This window comes from Hetaerina americana, unplaced genomic scaffold (assembly GCF_022747635.1).
Source record: "Hetaerina americana unplaced genomic scaffold, ioHetAmer1.1.p SCAF_4, whole genome shotgun sequence".
Lineage (NCBI taxonomy): Eukaryota > Metazoa > Arthropoda > Insecta > Odonata > Calopterygidae > Hetaerina > Hetaerina americana.
In genome coordinates, this window is record NW_027286985.1 from 10,653,372 (window position 1) to 10,668,961 (window position 15,590).

At 35.3% G+C, this 15,590-nt stretch overlaps 1 protein-coding gene across 1 annotated transcript; it reads right to left on the reverse strand.

Annotated features, from left to right (window-relative positions):
- Positions 1 to 3,047: 3,047 nt before the first annotated feature.
- Positions 3,048 to 13,411, reverse strand: LOC139692066 (uncharacterized). The gene is made up of 4 exons (XM_071590095.1): positions 13,333 to 13,411; positions 11,998 to 12,203; positions 11,391 to 11,532; positions 3,048 to 3,300 (listed from the first exon to the last, which is right to left on the reverse strand). Exons 1-4 carry the CDS (start codon positions 13,409 to 13,411, stop codon positions 3,284 to 3,286), a joined length of 444 nt encoding a protein of 147 aa, XP_071446196.1. The 3' UTR covers positions 3,048 to 3,283.
- Positions 13,412 to 15,590: the final 2,179 nt, after the last annotated feature.

The window sequence follows — 15,590 nt, forward strand, 5'->3', positions numbered from 1 at the left end:
TTGCTATAGTGATATTCATTGGCTATTGATCTTAGATCACTAAGCTCTCAATTCTTTTTCTCTAGGTTTAAAAAAATGCACCATTAGTTAGCTGATTATGCTACACTCTAGAGAAATGTATTGTGCCACTACTATAAAATTGTGAATGTACTAATGCGGAAGAATATGTGGAAGGTCCACTTGCATTAGCTCCTATTGAATGAGTTTCTCATACAAAGGTATCAGCTGATATTTTATGCAGGTTTGCAGCAAAATTTCACTGCAGCATATTTATTGCTCATCATAAGCATACATCCATAGTTGCCATGGGTGAACTGAACATGGTTCAACTTACAAACAGCTACCGTTGATGCAATACTGGATTCAAGTCAATGAAACTTGTACCAAAAATTACTCTTAGATTAGTGTAACAATATATCGAAGATAGCTTTTGCATATTTTTTGTAGATAAAAATATATGGTCACTCTTTAATGAAGTCCTTCTTATACTCTCCTAGTGTGATGTTTAAATGTTCTGTTTTTTTTTAAATTGAGAATTCCGGTTTTTTATTCAAATTTTAGACTGAGATGTACTGAAAGATGAATATAATAAGTTTAATTTTTAGTCACATGTTGATTCATGGCCATAGGGCTGTTATTTCATATATTAATGGGTAAAAGAAAATGGTCATATATGGAAAAATTTTGTTATCCCCATTATTTTCCATTGAAAATTATAATCATTTCTGAGTTGAACCTGGGTCACCTTTTTGGAATTTTCAATATGATTCCATAGGAGGAATGTTTCCTGAAAATTTTTAGTCTTCAGCTCGAGCATAAGTTCTGTAGGCATGCAGTATATTTTTATGAAGGAAGCAAGAATCTCCCTAAGATTAAAAAAAAAAGTATCCCTACAGCAAAACAAACTGACATCCAGTTGACAGAAATGCAGATGAGGATTTATTGAGTCAATTCCCATAACTTGAGAATCCACATTGAGAAAATGAATTCTAAAAAAATAAGCATCCTTTAGATTGATAATTAGAGGAATATAATATCTCTATATCTGCATTGAACTTAACAAAACTTGAAAATTCGTAACAGTAACATTAGATCATTGCTAGAAAGTATTCAATACTTAATGAACGTAAACAGGATTCTCGATTATTTTTTACCGTATGAATGGGTATAATCTTTGCAGAGTTCTTAATAGTACAGATCAACTATTGTGCATGGCCAAAAAAACTACACTATGACTTTGCTTTATTGGTCTTCTTTTTGGCATTTCCTTTTTTTCCTTCTGTCTCTTCCTCTAATTTGATGATTTCATCCTTAGGTGCGCCTGTCAAAGCTCTTTCTTTCACTTTTTGTGGCTTCCCTTTCTTGTCCTTCATTCCTTTTTTTGCATTTTTACCTTTTAGTACCCTAATTATTTTCATATCCTCTTCTATTCTCTGTTTTCGAATAATTTCCATCTTCTTTTTGGCCCTCCTATATGCATCAAGTGGCTTCTCAGCTCCATTACATGCTTCTTCAGATGATCTCTGGAAAAAATTGGGCTGATCTACTTAATAATTGAGGGTAATAGCATCTAATTCTTTTGCCTGGTATTCTTAATGTAAGTGATTCAAGAGGACTTTCAGGAATGCAGAAATTGTTGAATGAAAACCTATTAGGTAACGAAAAACTGATTGTAGCACTTTTCCCCTTGATAAAATTTATTTACGACCGGGTTTTGATGTATTACATCATCATCAGGTGACAAAATGAAGTTGAGTGCCCTCTTATATACATTTAACATTTTGGAAGGAGGAGGGTCAATGTTTCGTTTGTAAATATTGACCACGTGTGACACACAACCGCCCCCTTCTCTTGTGTGTGTCCCCCCCAGTGCGAGAGTTAAGTGTGAGGTATTCAGCCGCCACCCTTCCAGAAGGGCCTAATCTCCTGGCCTGGCCTCAAACCCTCGACCTGCCTGCTGGCATTGGCTGCCGATGGGTTATTGTTGACTGCCACCATTCACCCAAGGGAACCACTTCACACTTAAAGACAATGTGTACTGTTTTTAACAAGGTCGAAGTGCTGTTTTTCCACTATCCTTCATAAATGTCTCCCTTCTCTTTCCTCCCCACTTTTCCCCCCTCCCTTCTTTCCCCCCTCTATCTCCCTCCCTCCCCTTGTTTCCTATCACATCCACTCCCCTCCTTCCGTAATGTTAAATATATATAAGACGGCACACTACTTCATTTTGTTACCTCAAGATAATGTAATGCATCAAAACCCGGTCATAAATGAATTTTATCAAGCGGAAAAGTGCTACAATCAGTGATTCATTATGTTCGACTTCCATCACATCACAACTGAAGCTGCTCTATTTGTACATTAGGTAACCTTCCAATTTTTTTAAGTGTAGCTGTGGAAGTGGCAATAAAACTTAACAATAATCAAATACATTTGACCAAAAAATGGTTTTAAACTGACATTTGTTTAATATATCAAGTAAACGTCTGTATGGTTGCACTGTTTGTAGCAATATGTTCTTTGTCTATGGTAATGATTACATTGAGGTGAGTCTACATATGCTATCTTAATAAACTTGATGATATCAAGCATGACCATGTGGACATTTATCTGGAAGAATGAAGACGACAAAATACTTCTCCACTCACTTTTATTTGAGGCACTACTAGTTTTAATGCATAGGCATCATTTTTAGGTACTCTGGTGTCATCTTTACTTGGAGATGAGGCCTATGCATCAAAACAAGTATTTGATTAAAGTATGGATAAATGCCTTGAAATCCTCATTCCTCTGCATATGCTTCTTTAAATCATAAAAATGTTTATAGCAAGGGGCTCTTTAACTAAGCATTCTTTGTAATAGCATAACACACTTTCCTTTATTTCAGTTTGTCCTTCACTGCATCAATAATACAATGGTTTTAGCAGAGTCGTGGTGGCAGATAGAATTAAAAGTTTTGTCATTGAATGAGGCATTGGATTAAAAAAGTGCATGAACACTACATATGTATGAATGAAAGTTCTCAATTGTAATTGTTTACCTTCCAAATTACTATAAAGTGTTGCGCAATTCATCTTTGGGTGTGCTTTTTGTAGGAACCGTTATGTCATTAGTTCCTCACAAGAAGTACCTTTGAATAATGCCCTTTTTTCTTACCCACACATTAGCCAAATACATGTTCCATTTTTCAAAATGATCTTCAAACGGTGCCCTCACCAGAGATTCCACTTCCTTGAATATCTTAAATAATTTCTTCTTGAAGCGTTCCTGTTTATGCACCAGTTTAGTCTGAATTTCCACCTGAAAAGGGTAATCATTCATTTAAATCTGTAAATAATAAGTATTTGATAACTACATTATTACATCAAAATCATTTGTCATAATATAATGCATTGGATAATTTATGGTTTAAGAAGATGTTATCCATTGAAAGTGCATATTCTAGCATTTCACAATCCTTAGCATATAATGTACTCAATGTTTTTTACTTCAGGTGCCACCTACAGTATGGCATTGTGAACCTTAAAAAATATTATTTTAGGTAGCCTTCGCATTGTTTATGGTTTGTTTGTCCTTGCTCAAAGAAAGTTATTCAGGGTCTATTTTGGGTGTTTTCCAGATTCTCATGATGTATTTCCAGTTCCGTTCAACATATTTAATGTGGAGTACAGTGATGTAGGTGGAAGGGGAAGTTTCCCCTCTCTGATAATCTTCGTCTCAGTCTGTTGCCTGGGAGTTGTTCAGCATCATTGGATGCCTTTCATTTATTGTTCCTGTTACCCTTGACTTTTTGGGAAATAGTTTAACTTTTTCAAAGTTTTCAACACATTTATTTCCCTCCTGTTTTTTTATGCATTTTAAATGCATTCTAATATAATTACATTGAAACTTTTGCATTCAGTGTAGGTATTTGGAAAAATGCCAAAGGAAGTACAGACCAAGTTGCGAGAGAGTATTTGTGAATCTTCATGTTATTTTAATCAAATGCATTTTATTGTATTATTCATTTTTGAGTAGTCGCAGTCCCTGCTGAATGCTTTCATGATGTTATCTCGATGTATTGGGATAGCATCATCTTACTCCTCACATTATGAATAAAGAATTCAAAGAGAATTGAAGGAATGCCCATTATCAGGAACTAGGAAGTAGATGATTATTTATTTCCCTGAAAACCCACCACTATGTCTAGGATGTTTGATCAATGATTTCAAACAGGCAGTCCTTACTTAACAAATGAGATATCTTCCTACAATCAACTTGAAGCAGAATTTGTTCATTACTAAGATCCCTGATGAACAGTGAGTAGGTGGTAGTGATCTTTGAGTGTCAAAGGAATGTGTGATGTCCAAAGAGATAAGATTACATTGTTTGAATGCAAAAGCTTGGGGACCATATTAGAATATTGCCATCAGGTTTACATAATATTAAAATTGAACCTTTTACTTGCATAAAAATGGTAAGGTATTTCCTCCTTGTTCGAAAATTAAAAAAAAGTATTCTTTTAATTGCAGCTTGTGAACAGGAATGAAGGTTTGTTTTGGTGAATTTCTTTGGTGAAAAACAATCTCATACTATATGCCATATATTTATATTGGTTACTATTTTCCTTCCAGTTTTCATTTGAATGGTTGTTGTCTGATTTTTATAGAGGTGATAGATTTTTCTTCTTCCATTTTCATCCATTTCAAGCACTTCTAGTATCTTGTATATGGCGTTCCATGTAAAATCATACAAGTTTTCAAATAAAATTTACATAATGGCTTGTTTATGTGTACCATTTTTTAGGCCAGTATCCTCAAGGCGAGGCTTGCCTATCTTACTCCTCAGATTTCCCTGAATTCAAATTGGTTTTCCCTGAGGTATTCTTTTTTCCTTTCCTTCTATCATTCAGCTAATTATGAGGGTATTTTCTTTGTGTGAGGCATCAGGCTCAATGTTCAGTGTTCTTCTCATTTATCTATTCTTGGTTTCTTTGGTCCTGCACACTCTTTGGTTCTTCACACTATCACACTCTTCTCAAAGGCCTTTTGTTGTTTTCCAATGTTGTATAAATCTTTGATTATCCCACAGAGTATCCTTCACTTTGACCCCCAAGTGTCTTCATTATATCTACATTTATTTTGTCAGCTCCAGGTTTCTTTTGCTTGTTCAGGTCTTTCATAGCTATGTTGAATTCAATTCTCAGAATCTCAGGACAGCTTTCATCTTCTTCTATCACAATTCCTTCTTTAATCAGGTCATCTTTAAGTGGTTTGAGCCCTTGGTAGATTTCTTCAATGTGTTCCTTCCAACTCTTCCCAATATCTTCATCTTCTATTAATATCTTTGCGAGAGCATCTTGGATGTTGTGGGATTTTGTTTTATTCTATGAATTGTCTGCACAAGTTCATTAGCCATTTCACTATTTCCCTTCTTTATGTTGTCATTAATTTTCTTATAGCAGCCTCATATCGACTCTTCCTTGACCCTCTTGAACTCTTGTATGAATAGGCTTCATTTCTTGGATTCTTGTCTTTTCATTTTACCTCCATAGTTCACTTCTTCGACCTGTTTTCCTTGGACAGGTAGGTTTTGCTGCCATACTCACAAGTTATTCATCTGCTGGTTTGGCTATCTTTATTGCCTTCTATTCTCCTTCTATACTAGTCTCATTTATTGTGTTATATATTATCTCATTTTATGTATTTTCATATATAACTTGAATAGTTCATATGGCCTTGTATTTCAATACTTAAGTAATATTTTTATAAACACATAAATTCATATTGCAAGTGTTGCCCAAGTGGGTGTGTCAAAAATTTTCATTAATTTTTGAGTGGACTGTTTGGAAACCTTGGTGTAAGTTCAAAATATTCCAGAATTGTATGCTTATTTGATAAGTATTATATTTTTAAAGGATGCTCTGCCAAAAAATTTAGTCTTTAGAATTACAATAAAAGGAAATGTTGGGTGGCAGATGAGTTAGGAGCAGCCAGCATTAAGTTCAGGGGCTTGCATGCATTGAAAATATAGCAGAACGATCCAGATTTCATGGATTTATTTCAACTTACAAGTATCTTCTTCTCGCAGCAAGGAAATCATTCTTGAGAGACTAAACCTTCAATCTGGCAATGTAACCAAAATATCATGGAATGTAGTGAATAGTGTGAACTTGGAAAATGTGAAAAATGGAGAAAATTGAATTTTAATAATTAAAGATAGGATTATTACATTTGATCCTGAGCGAATTGCAGATTTTGCAAGCAAGTAGGTAGCACATAGCTCGACCCTAGGCAAGTAGTTATCATTGTGTGTGTGGATTTAGAAAAAAAAATAGTAAGTAATTACAGATTTATCAAACAGCACTATCAGCATCTACACTCATATAAGGTCCTTTTTCCTGTAACAGAGGACAGTGTCTTAGTGTTTAGGATCACTGAAATGCTAAATATCATCAAGAATGCATAAATTCAAAACAGTAAGAATGCACATATTATATGCCCATTGTGATTTCAATCCAATTAATAAACCCTTTACATCCATTTTAAAGGAGTTCTTTTAAAACGATGAGTTTCTATCTGAAAATTGCTAACCAAAAAAAGGGGATGTGAACAATATAAAAAATTACTGCCCATTTATTGGTTTACATCGGTAAAAATCATATATAAGTGAAATGAGGCAGATGATGGCCATCAATGGTATAGGAAAAATCACAGGTACATCATGACTAGCTAGCTACATTATGGCATAAATTTGATAATTAAGTCTTGTTATTAATTGCCAGTTTACTTACCCAGTCATTGATGGTCATCACTTTCATTTTACAATGGCTTAGATGATCCGATTCATCACTGGAAGTGGAAGAAGTGATATCAGCACAGTTGATGTAGTAACTTCTGTAGTAGTCCTCTTGACTCTCCTCGTCCTTATTTTCATTCATCTGGAAAATGGTTTCAACTACTTCTTTACCTTCAGTTGTCTCTCCTATATTGAGGGATAGCTGGTGAATTTCACTTGATGTACTTGGTCTCTCCATCAATTTCCTCTCGTTACCACCAACATCATTAACAAAGGAATCATTCTTATTTGTTAAATACCCTTGTATCAAATCATATTCACTTTCATCCTGATAGACTTCATCATACAGTGATAATTCTGAAGAATTTTTCTTGGACTCCTTTTCTTGGAATTCATTTTCAAATCTTGGATGAATGAAATCAAAATTTAGGGCCTTTGTATCATCCAATATTGCATGATATCCAGCAATATCATTTGTGCTAATGTCACAGTGATGGCCAATAAAATGTTCTAGTTGCAAATCCATTTGATTTTTACTGTCAGAACTTTCTGATGACTCTTCCTGACCATTTTCTTCTGCATCTTCATCAGTTGTATTTTCTTTTTCAGGGAGGGTGGCATTTGCAGTAACTGTAGAAAAAGTTTTGTCATCCTCTGGCATACCATCAGTTTCCTTGCCTTTCTTTCTTGACCTTGCAGATTTCTTTTGTCCTGGGCTTACTTTCGTCTCTTGTGTACTTGGTTTTATTTCATGATCGTTCTCATCTTCACTTTCTTTCTCTTGAAATTCTTCAAAATATGGCAGTTCACCCTTAAACTTTGTGGGCAGTTTCTTGGAGAATTCTACACAAAATTAATGACCTGTTATTTTTTTCAATATTGGTATCAATGAATTCATCAAACATGAATGAAAACTGTATTACCCTCAACTTTAGAACCAAAATACAATTGTTATGTTCCATGTGGGAATTACATTGGATTAGGTACTAATTGCCGTATGTATCCCTAGTCCAAATGGAATTACTTCAATTTCCATTCATGTGTGGCCATTGCATTTCCATGAAAACCTGATATTTCCCTGTTGTGAAGCTGTACTTATCCGACTGGAGTTTGAGCATATACTATAATGAATTGAAAAACAAATACTCTCTTTTTGAGTATTTATAGGGGTATTCAGATGCACTTTCAACTATGCGACCATGTGAGTTGCTGGCCTCTGTGGCAGCAGGGTAACGTCCTCGCCTACCAACCCAGAGGTCAAGGGTTCCATTCCCGCCTAGGTGGATTTTCATCCATCTAGGGCTTGGTTGTATGTAATTGTCTTCAAAGTAATGTAAGGGATAGGTGGAAGTTATTACCATTATAATGCCAGTTATAAATTGCATTGGTTTTTATCAAAATAGTATCCCAGAAAATGTCTCTGTACATTTATTCAGACCATAAATAAAACTAGGCTTAGATAATCTCAACTCCCTCCATATCACAGAGGTAACTGGGCTGAATTTTTAAGTGTAACCCCTTGTCCAGTTATAATTTGAGTATAATTATTCCCAGCGGTACACTTTGGAAATGTATGCATAATAATGAAGGGTATACCACTATGTCTACCACTATGACTACATATACAGTAAAACCTCCATGTTCTAATTTAGCTGCTAGCAAATAAAGAGGTGTTCTTTGTTCAGAGGTTCTCAGTAAGGAGTTTTTTTGTGGATTGGGTCCCCTCAAAGGCAGCCCAGCCATACACAAGAAATTCATATTTATCAGGCTCATGTTTAAACACACTCAGGAAAGCAATTCAATTTTCATTGTGCAAATTACCTTTCACTCCCAGGCAAATCTCGCTGCTGCTATGCATCCCAAGGTCAACCAAAATGGACAAAAGGACGAATATTCCTATGGCCACGCCGAGTTTAAGTCAAAGTTAGAAACAATAAATAAAACCATGGTGAGTTTCCAAGAAGAGCTTGGAATTGCAAGAAAGGACGGCTCTGATGAAAAGAAGTTGAAAATTACATCGCTCGAAGAAGATTCGTCAAATTCCAAAATGAAATCAACAGAGACCTGCAGCATCTTTCTTAAAGGTTGAAGGACATTGAGGAGCATGCCTCAAAGTTTGATTACCACCTCAATGATCTTGAACAGTACTCGAGAGGAAATCGTCTCCTTCTGCATGGGGTCAAAGAAGAAAAATGTGAGAACTGCTTGCATGTAGCTGCAGATATCTCCGTTGGTAAATTAAAGGTAAGCATGAACTCCATGTCCCTTGACCAAGACCACAGAATAAGTCCATTCAAGGAATCGAACAAATATCCTCAACCCATCATGGTCAAGTTCATTTCATATCACGTCAGAGATCAAATTTGTAGGGCAAAAAGCAACCTAAAGGCAAGCGGATTTATCAAAATGGATTCACTCATAGCTACCAGGAAGCATCTACTACTAAGCCAAAGATCTCGCCAGGCCAAATAATGTTTGGACCCAAGATGGGAAGATAACTATCTTAAAACCAAATGGCTCTAGGATTTTTGTTTCAAATGAAGGAGACTTGCAGCAAACGAGTACTGATTATAACTCTCACAATATTTGATCACGGAGCAGACATTGCTAACCTATTGGGTAAATTGCCTTCCTTGCCGACCACAAGCATTTTTGACCAACTGCTTGTATATAGCATTAAATAATTAAATACCATGATTTGTGACTGCCTGTGCCCTATTTACTGTAGCAAAAACATCACTCTCTCATAGTACCTTACCGTGCTGCACTCTTACCTATCTGTGCCTCTTGCTGCTAGAAATTCCTAGTTTCCATGCTTTGTACCCCTACTTTTTCTATGTACTACTCCTATAGTGTAATTTAACCTTTCAATATTCCTTTTTTTGAGATGTTCCCACCTTTGTTCTTTATGTACCTCCCTATCTTCCCTCATACATTTTTAGACTGCCTCCAAATATTCCTTTCTTATTTCAAGTTAAGCTTCTACATTCTATTGCTTCATCAATCTTTCCGGTTTTATCTTTATGGAACTAACATTACACTTGTTAGCACAAAATTATGATATGAATCTGCATCAGCTTCCAGAAAACTATGCAAATTTGTCACTGTTCCAAAATCTGAACCTAACCATAGTATAGTCTATTATATTTTTGAAGCCCTAGGAATGTTCCATGCATGCCTACATCTGTTTTAGCATTCAAACCAAGTGCTTGTAATGGTTAGACCATCCCTCTTTTAGTTAGAACTCTTCTTCTTTCTACCCATAGTAAATTTATTCCTAAACTGGATACCCCTTCTCCCCCACCATCTCTCTCTCTCTTTTTTCACCCATTACTAGGTTCCAATCACTCATTATTATTTAATGTTTAACGGCATAATAAAAGGGAAAGAATGTCATGGCCAGGGATTAATCCTGAAAAAAGATCAACTTGAATTAACCACTACGGCCAAATGCACTACTCACTCAACCTCCAAGAAGGCCGAGTAATAATCATTCACCATAAATAATAATAAGTCATTGTCATCCATAAAACCTGAGAGATATATAAACTGCCATAGTTCACTGCATATATTTTACTTCACAATGGAACCTTTTAAGGAATAATTAGAAGCATACAGTCAGTTCTTTTCCCATTTGGCTGTTTCCAAAAGGATTCCACCGATCAATTACACTGAAAAAGCCAAATAAGGCAGTTTGCCATCTCATTGCATGTATGGGCCAAAATCAACTGGAATTTGAAAACTCACAGGTCTGTTGATTTGGAGGAAGAGGGAAAAAGCAGTTTTAAATTTACTCTGGTCTGTGTTAAAACGAAAACAATATTATGGCATTGTGGTCCAAGAGAAGTGAATGTTTCTGATTTATTTTTGAGGAAATGTCACCGAGAAAAAGCCATTTTCATGTCACAATCCACATTTAGATTCCAATGCAACAATTTCAGAGTGTAAAAATCATTCGCCTTGACTGGGATTCGAACCCAGATCCCTCAATATCCGGTCGAGTGCTTTAGCCACTTAAGCTACCGAGGCGTCCTCTTAAACTCTGAAATTTTGGGGCTTTTTTGGGGGAACCCCATGCTTTTTTGGGGAAATTTTGGGGCTCCGTTAAAAGTTACTGTTGCGGCATCTCCCTCAGTTTTCTTTGGAATTTGTCACATTTAGATTTCCTATTTTAAAGTTAAATATATTCACTGCATGGAAGTTTTTTAAATGTGATGTGGTCAGGATCAGAACAAGTTCATTCTATTGAGGTCCTTATCGCACAGAAGTTCAATAAATAGAGGTTTAATGAAATTAAGAATACAAAGTAACTTTCCACTGTCCTTTATTAGCGTACAACCGGTTTCAACGCTCAAGCGTCATCATCAGGTACAAAATAAATCAGTCGCAGTTGCTGAGCGTTGAGCTTGATGACGCTTGAGCGTTGAAACCGGTTGTACGCTAATAAAGGACAGTGGAAAGTTACTTTGTATTCTTAATTTCATTCAAATGAATTTCCTCAAGGTTGAGCCAGGAACAATTGAACATTTAAATAGAGGTTTCACTGTATACTCATATAGTAATGCTAGTTCACTCAATAGTTCATTTGCAATGGAGTCAAATTTGTTACCTACGTAAGCATTCTGTAAAGCCATTGCTCTTACACATATTGTAAAGTTTGGCATTTTTCTCTAATACCCCAGGATCTGCCTCTTCCCACTCTTTCTTCATATTTCGTAAGTTTTCTCCTTGCTTCATTTCTTCTAGCAAAACTTCCTAGAAGAAAGCAAAATACCCTCAGGTTCAACAGTTCACTTCCCAACTTGGACAACAAATCACATCATGTGTGTATTTCATTTATCAATATTGTTTTTAGACTTCTTTTCCTCATGCCATTTCCTTTGAAAATGTTACAATGAGCTTGATTATTTTCCATACATACTTGTTGCACACTAATGTTCACATTTCCACACAAAATAATCTTAGCTGAAATATAGACTGATTGTCGCAGCAAAGTAAACAGAGCATTAAAGGAAGTCTTTTTTACAAAATTTCATTCAGAGAAGATTTTAATTGCGTGAGGGCACTTATTAGTAATACACAGCAGCATTTTAATAATTACTTAATAGCTGACGCTTCCTTGCCAAACAATCAGTTCAGTTAATACCCGGTTACCATACCCATGAATTATACACCACAGGTGCACAACCTAATCTGGAATCGGACGTGGGAATCACTTACCTGTGGTGAATCAAGAAGGACTTCCAGCCTCCATGTTGCAGGTTGAGATTCAGTGGGAACTACTGGTTCAATAAAGGGGTCGCCTAACTTAAGTTTTGACTCCATCAATGATTTCCTGGGTGATTTAATTTGCATTACCCCACTCACTGAACCTGATTGTCTCCCAGAAATCCTGGGTGTGACAGGCAAAAGTGATGGAGCTGAATCTGAAAGTTGAAAAAAAATCTATGGTCATTTGTCCCTGCTGTCTCTTTACTAAGCCCATTCAAAAGATGCTGATGTTCAAATAAAAGTAATACAATAATGGATGGTTAATATAAGTGAATAAAAGTTTAATTCCTCTAAGTTTGCATATTTCCAGTAGGTGTATTGCATTAATTTTACTGTGATTTACTGCAGAGTTTTTGAGCGATGAAGGTTTCACAGACCCAAATAAATACATACATATATCGGCATTGGCTTATCTATTTTAATAATCCAAAAAATTTCAAACAAACACACCCACCAAATTCTTTTAGATCAAATTTCTTTCAAGTTAGAGTTTTGGAATACTGAATATAGAACTTTCGGTTTTTGTGAAATCATGGGATTTAGGACTCCTGACTCTCAAAGGTTCATTCATTCATCATTGCCGATAGCCATTTCCAACTAAAATAATGTCTCTTATCATGTTTTCAATCACATATAAATGAAATTCATATTTTTTTAATATTCCATTTTTTCCTCAAAAAGCAAACCCATAAGAGACTGAGTATGACTGACCTCCTATTTTACATTACACATGACAATTTCCAGTTATATTACATGCCGACCAGGGAGAGCTTGGACAGCAAGACTTCTGACTCCAGACATCAAGGTCAAGGTGGTGAATAATGCCAAATAAATAAACTAGTGGAGATGGACAATTAGTCTTTGCACCTAGGTTCCAGAAAGGATCACTCCTTAACTGGAATCTCTAAATGTTTATTGATATTATGAAGGCCATGCCTAAAAGAAGAAAGGCTTTTCAGCTACATTAAAGGTGATGGGTAACTTGGTGTGGAAGGAAGATAGGCCAACTGCTACACTCAATTTCACTGACTCTCAACTAGCCTTTGCAAATTTTCATAATTACTTAACTTAAATAATCTTCATTGAGATAAGCTAATGACTTATAATGTTCTTACTGTACCATTATATAATATTTTCCAAATCACAGCCTACCTACATTTCATGTTGTACCATAAAGAAAAGTGAGGTTTGTTTGAGAATTCATTGTTTCTCTGTTTGCTTCCAAGGCCATATTGCAAGAAATACAATTAGTTGAGACAAGAAGAAACAATTAGTAATATTTACCTTGAAAGTATGCAACATCTTTAATCCAATGACTTTCAGCAAACTTCTTTTGGTAATCAGAAAGTGGCCATGAGTTCATTAAAGTCACTTCTCCAGTGTAAATTTTATAATCTGCATTTTCTTCTTCATGTTTAATTATTGGAAAAATTAATAATTATTTGTGACAAATTGGAAATTAACACTTTCATATTATATTTATTGTTTTTCAAAAACATTTTACCTATGAAAAAATTATTTGCTGAAAATTCATGGCAATACTTATATACAACACATTCAGCATATGACTCCATCAAAAGTTACTGTCACCACATCCCCCGCAGTTTCTTGGAATTTTTAAACATATATATACACAAAAACATATATACAGGGTGCGGAGCTTAAATCCGAACAAGCATGCGTTTCCTTGAATAAGATTTCCTCAACAGGTTAGCGAAACCCTCCTCAGACTTAGCCAAAGCATTATACTTAGCCACAATATCGTTAAGTTGATCTGGGGTACAAGAAGAATCAAACTATTTCTAAATATAACGCCCAGCACAAACACTTTCAATAACAGCGGCTCTTCGATTGTACTCCCCACTTGTATGTAATATCTCGGCCATTTTGAGGTTATGACTGTTTACTAGATGCCTATAGCTTTCAAGACCATCAATCGCGACCTCCAGTGGAAGTACGATATGGCGGGAAATTCAAACTGAAGTTTGTCCAGCATCCCACCCGGTATATACACACACACACACAAATATATGAATATATATTCCATGTTGCAGGTATTATAGTAGCTATATTGCATATTTTTACGTTGAATTATCAAGGTAGTATATTAACAGTCAATAAATTACCTGGTCCATCAAGAAACATGATTGGGATCACTAAAAATCCTTCTTTTTCCCTTTCAATTATTGTTTCCATTTTTTCATCTATTAGCATAAATTTAAATTCCACATTTGAGTTTGACGTGTTGAAGTAGAGAGATATTGGGCAGCGCTCCTTGACTTTCAAAAGAAAGCTGAAAATACAGTTCACAAAGGAGAATTAAAAATGACAGCTATTTGCTATGTAGTTGATTAAGTACATTCTTAAGTAAAATCAAGCTCAAATGTTTTCATGCCCAATTCAAATGGTTTTATATATTTTTAGCTTACTTTTCAAGATTATGCTTGGTCATTGGCTCATGTCAACCAGGATAGCCATGGAAGAATTTTACCTAACTACCCCCACTACAAGTTAACACCTTTGAAGATGGAGTAGGTGGGGGTTTGAAAATAATAACATTGTAAACAAACCCATGTTAATGTCATTTAGAAGCACAACAATAATAATCAGCCGTGCAATGGGATATCACTTTAGCTTCACACAGCTCTCAACAAATCACTTCCCATTTAGAAAAGCTGGAGAAGTGGACCTCATTTGAGAAGTTTTCACTTCAAAAACCGCTACTGGATTCATTGGGAATATTACCTTGTCCCATTGACCCTTTTTTTCCGGGTTAATAGCACTCAGGAACATAAACCAAAGATTACCAGCCCTTATCAATGATATCAGGTTTCCAGGATTTTTAAATATATTACAAGTGTCTAATAGCATGAGTATTTGGTTTGGTTTCACACTATGATTTCAATGCATGTAATTCCAAAATAAGTACTTCCAAAATGACTCATTAATGATTCAATTTCACACTTTATCGTTTAAATCATTAGAAAAACTCTTACATTTAATAATCATAGGCTGATTTAAATCTAACATTAAAGTAAATTCTGTCACTTATTTTGGGCAACCATATCAAGGAAGAAAGTTCCATAGGCAACAATTTCATAGTAAAGCATGCCAATGATTTACTCTGATAATGTTTATCCCTTTAGGGAAATATTTTCAAGAAGACAATGCTCATATCTATTTCTATCAGCAGTGTGTGATGGTAGTGAAGTTATCACTTGAATAAATACACTGAATTTGCAAGTTGTACTTGTACGTGTGTAATGTGTCTGGTTTTTCATCAAATCAAGGCTTCAATTTATTTGTTAGACATTATTACTTCTTACAAGTAGTTTTGGGATTCATTTTATTTCTTATGAAGTTGGCTTGGCCAGAAGATATCATGGATTGAGAAAAATAACAGCCATTGTACTTTCATGTAATACTGGACTGAAAAAACTTCTTTTTTTTTAACTTTCTCTTCCTGACTTAGAACTCAATGTGACCACCCTGAGATTGCTGGCAGGGCCATCAAGTTCCCTTTTAAACAACAAACCTGTGTG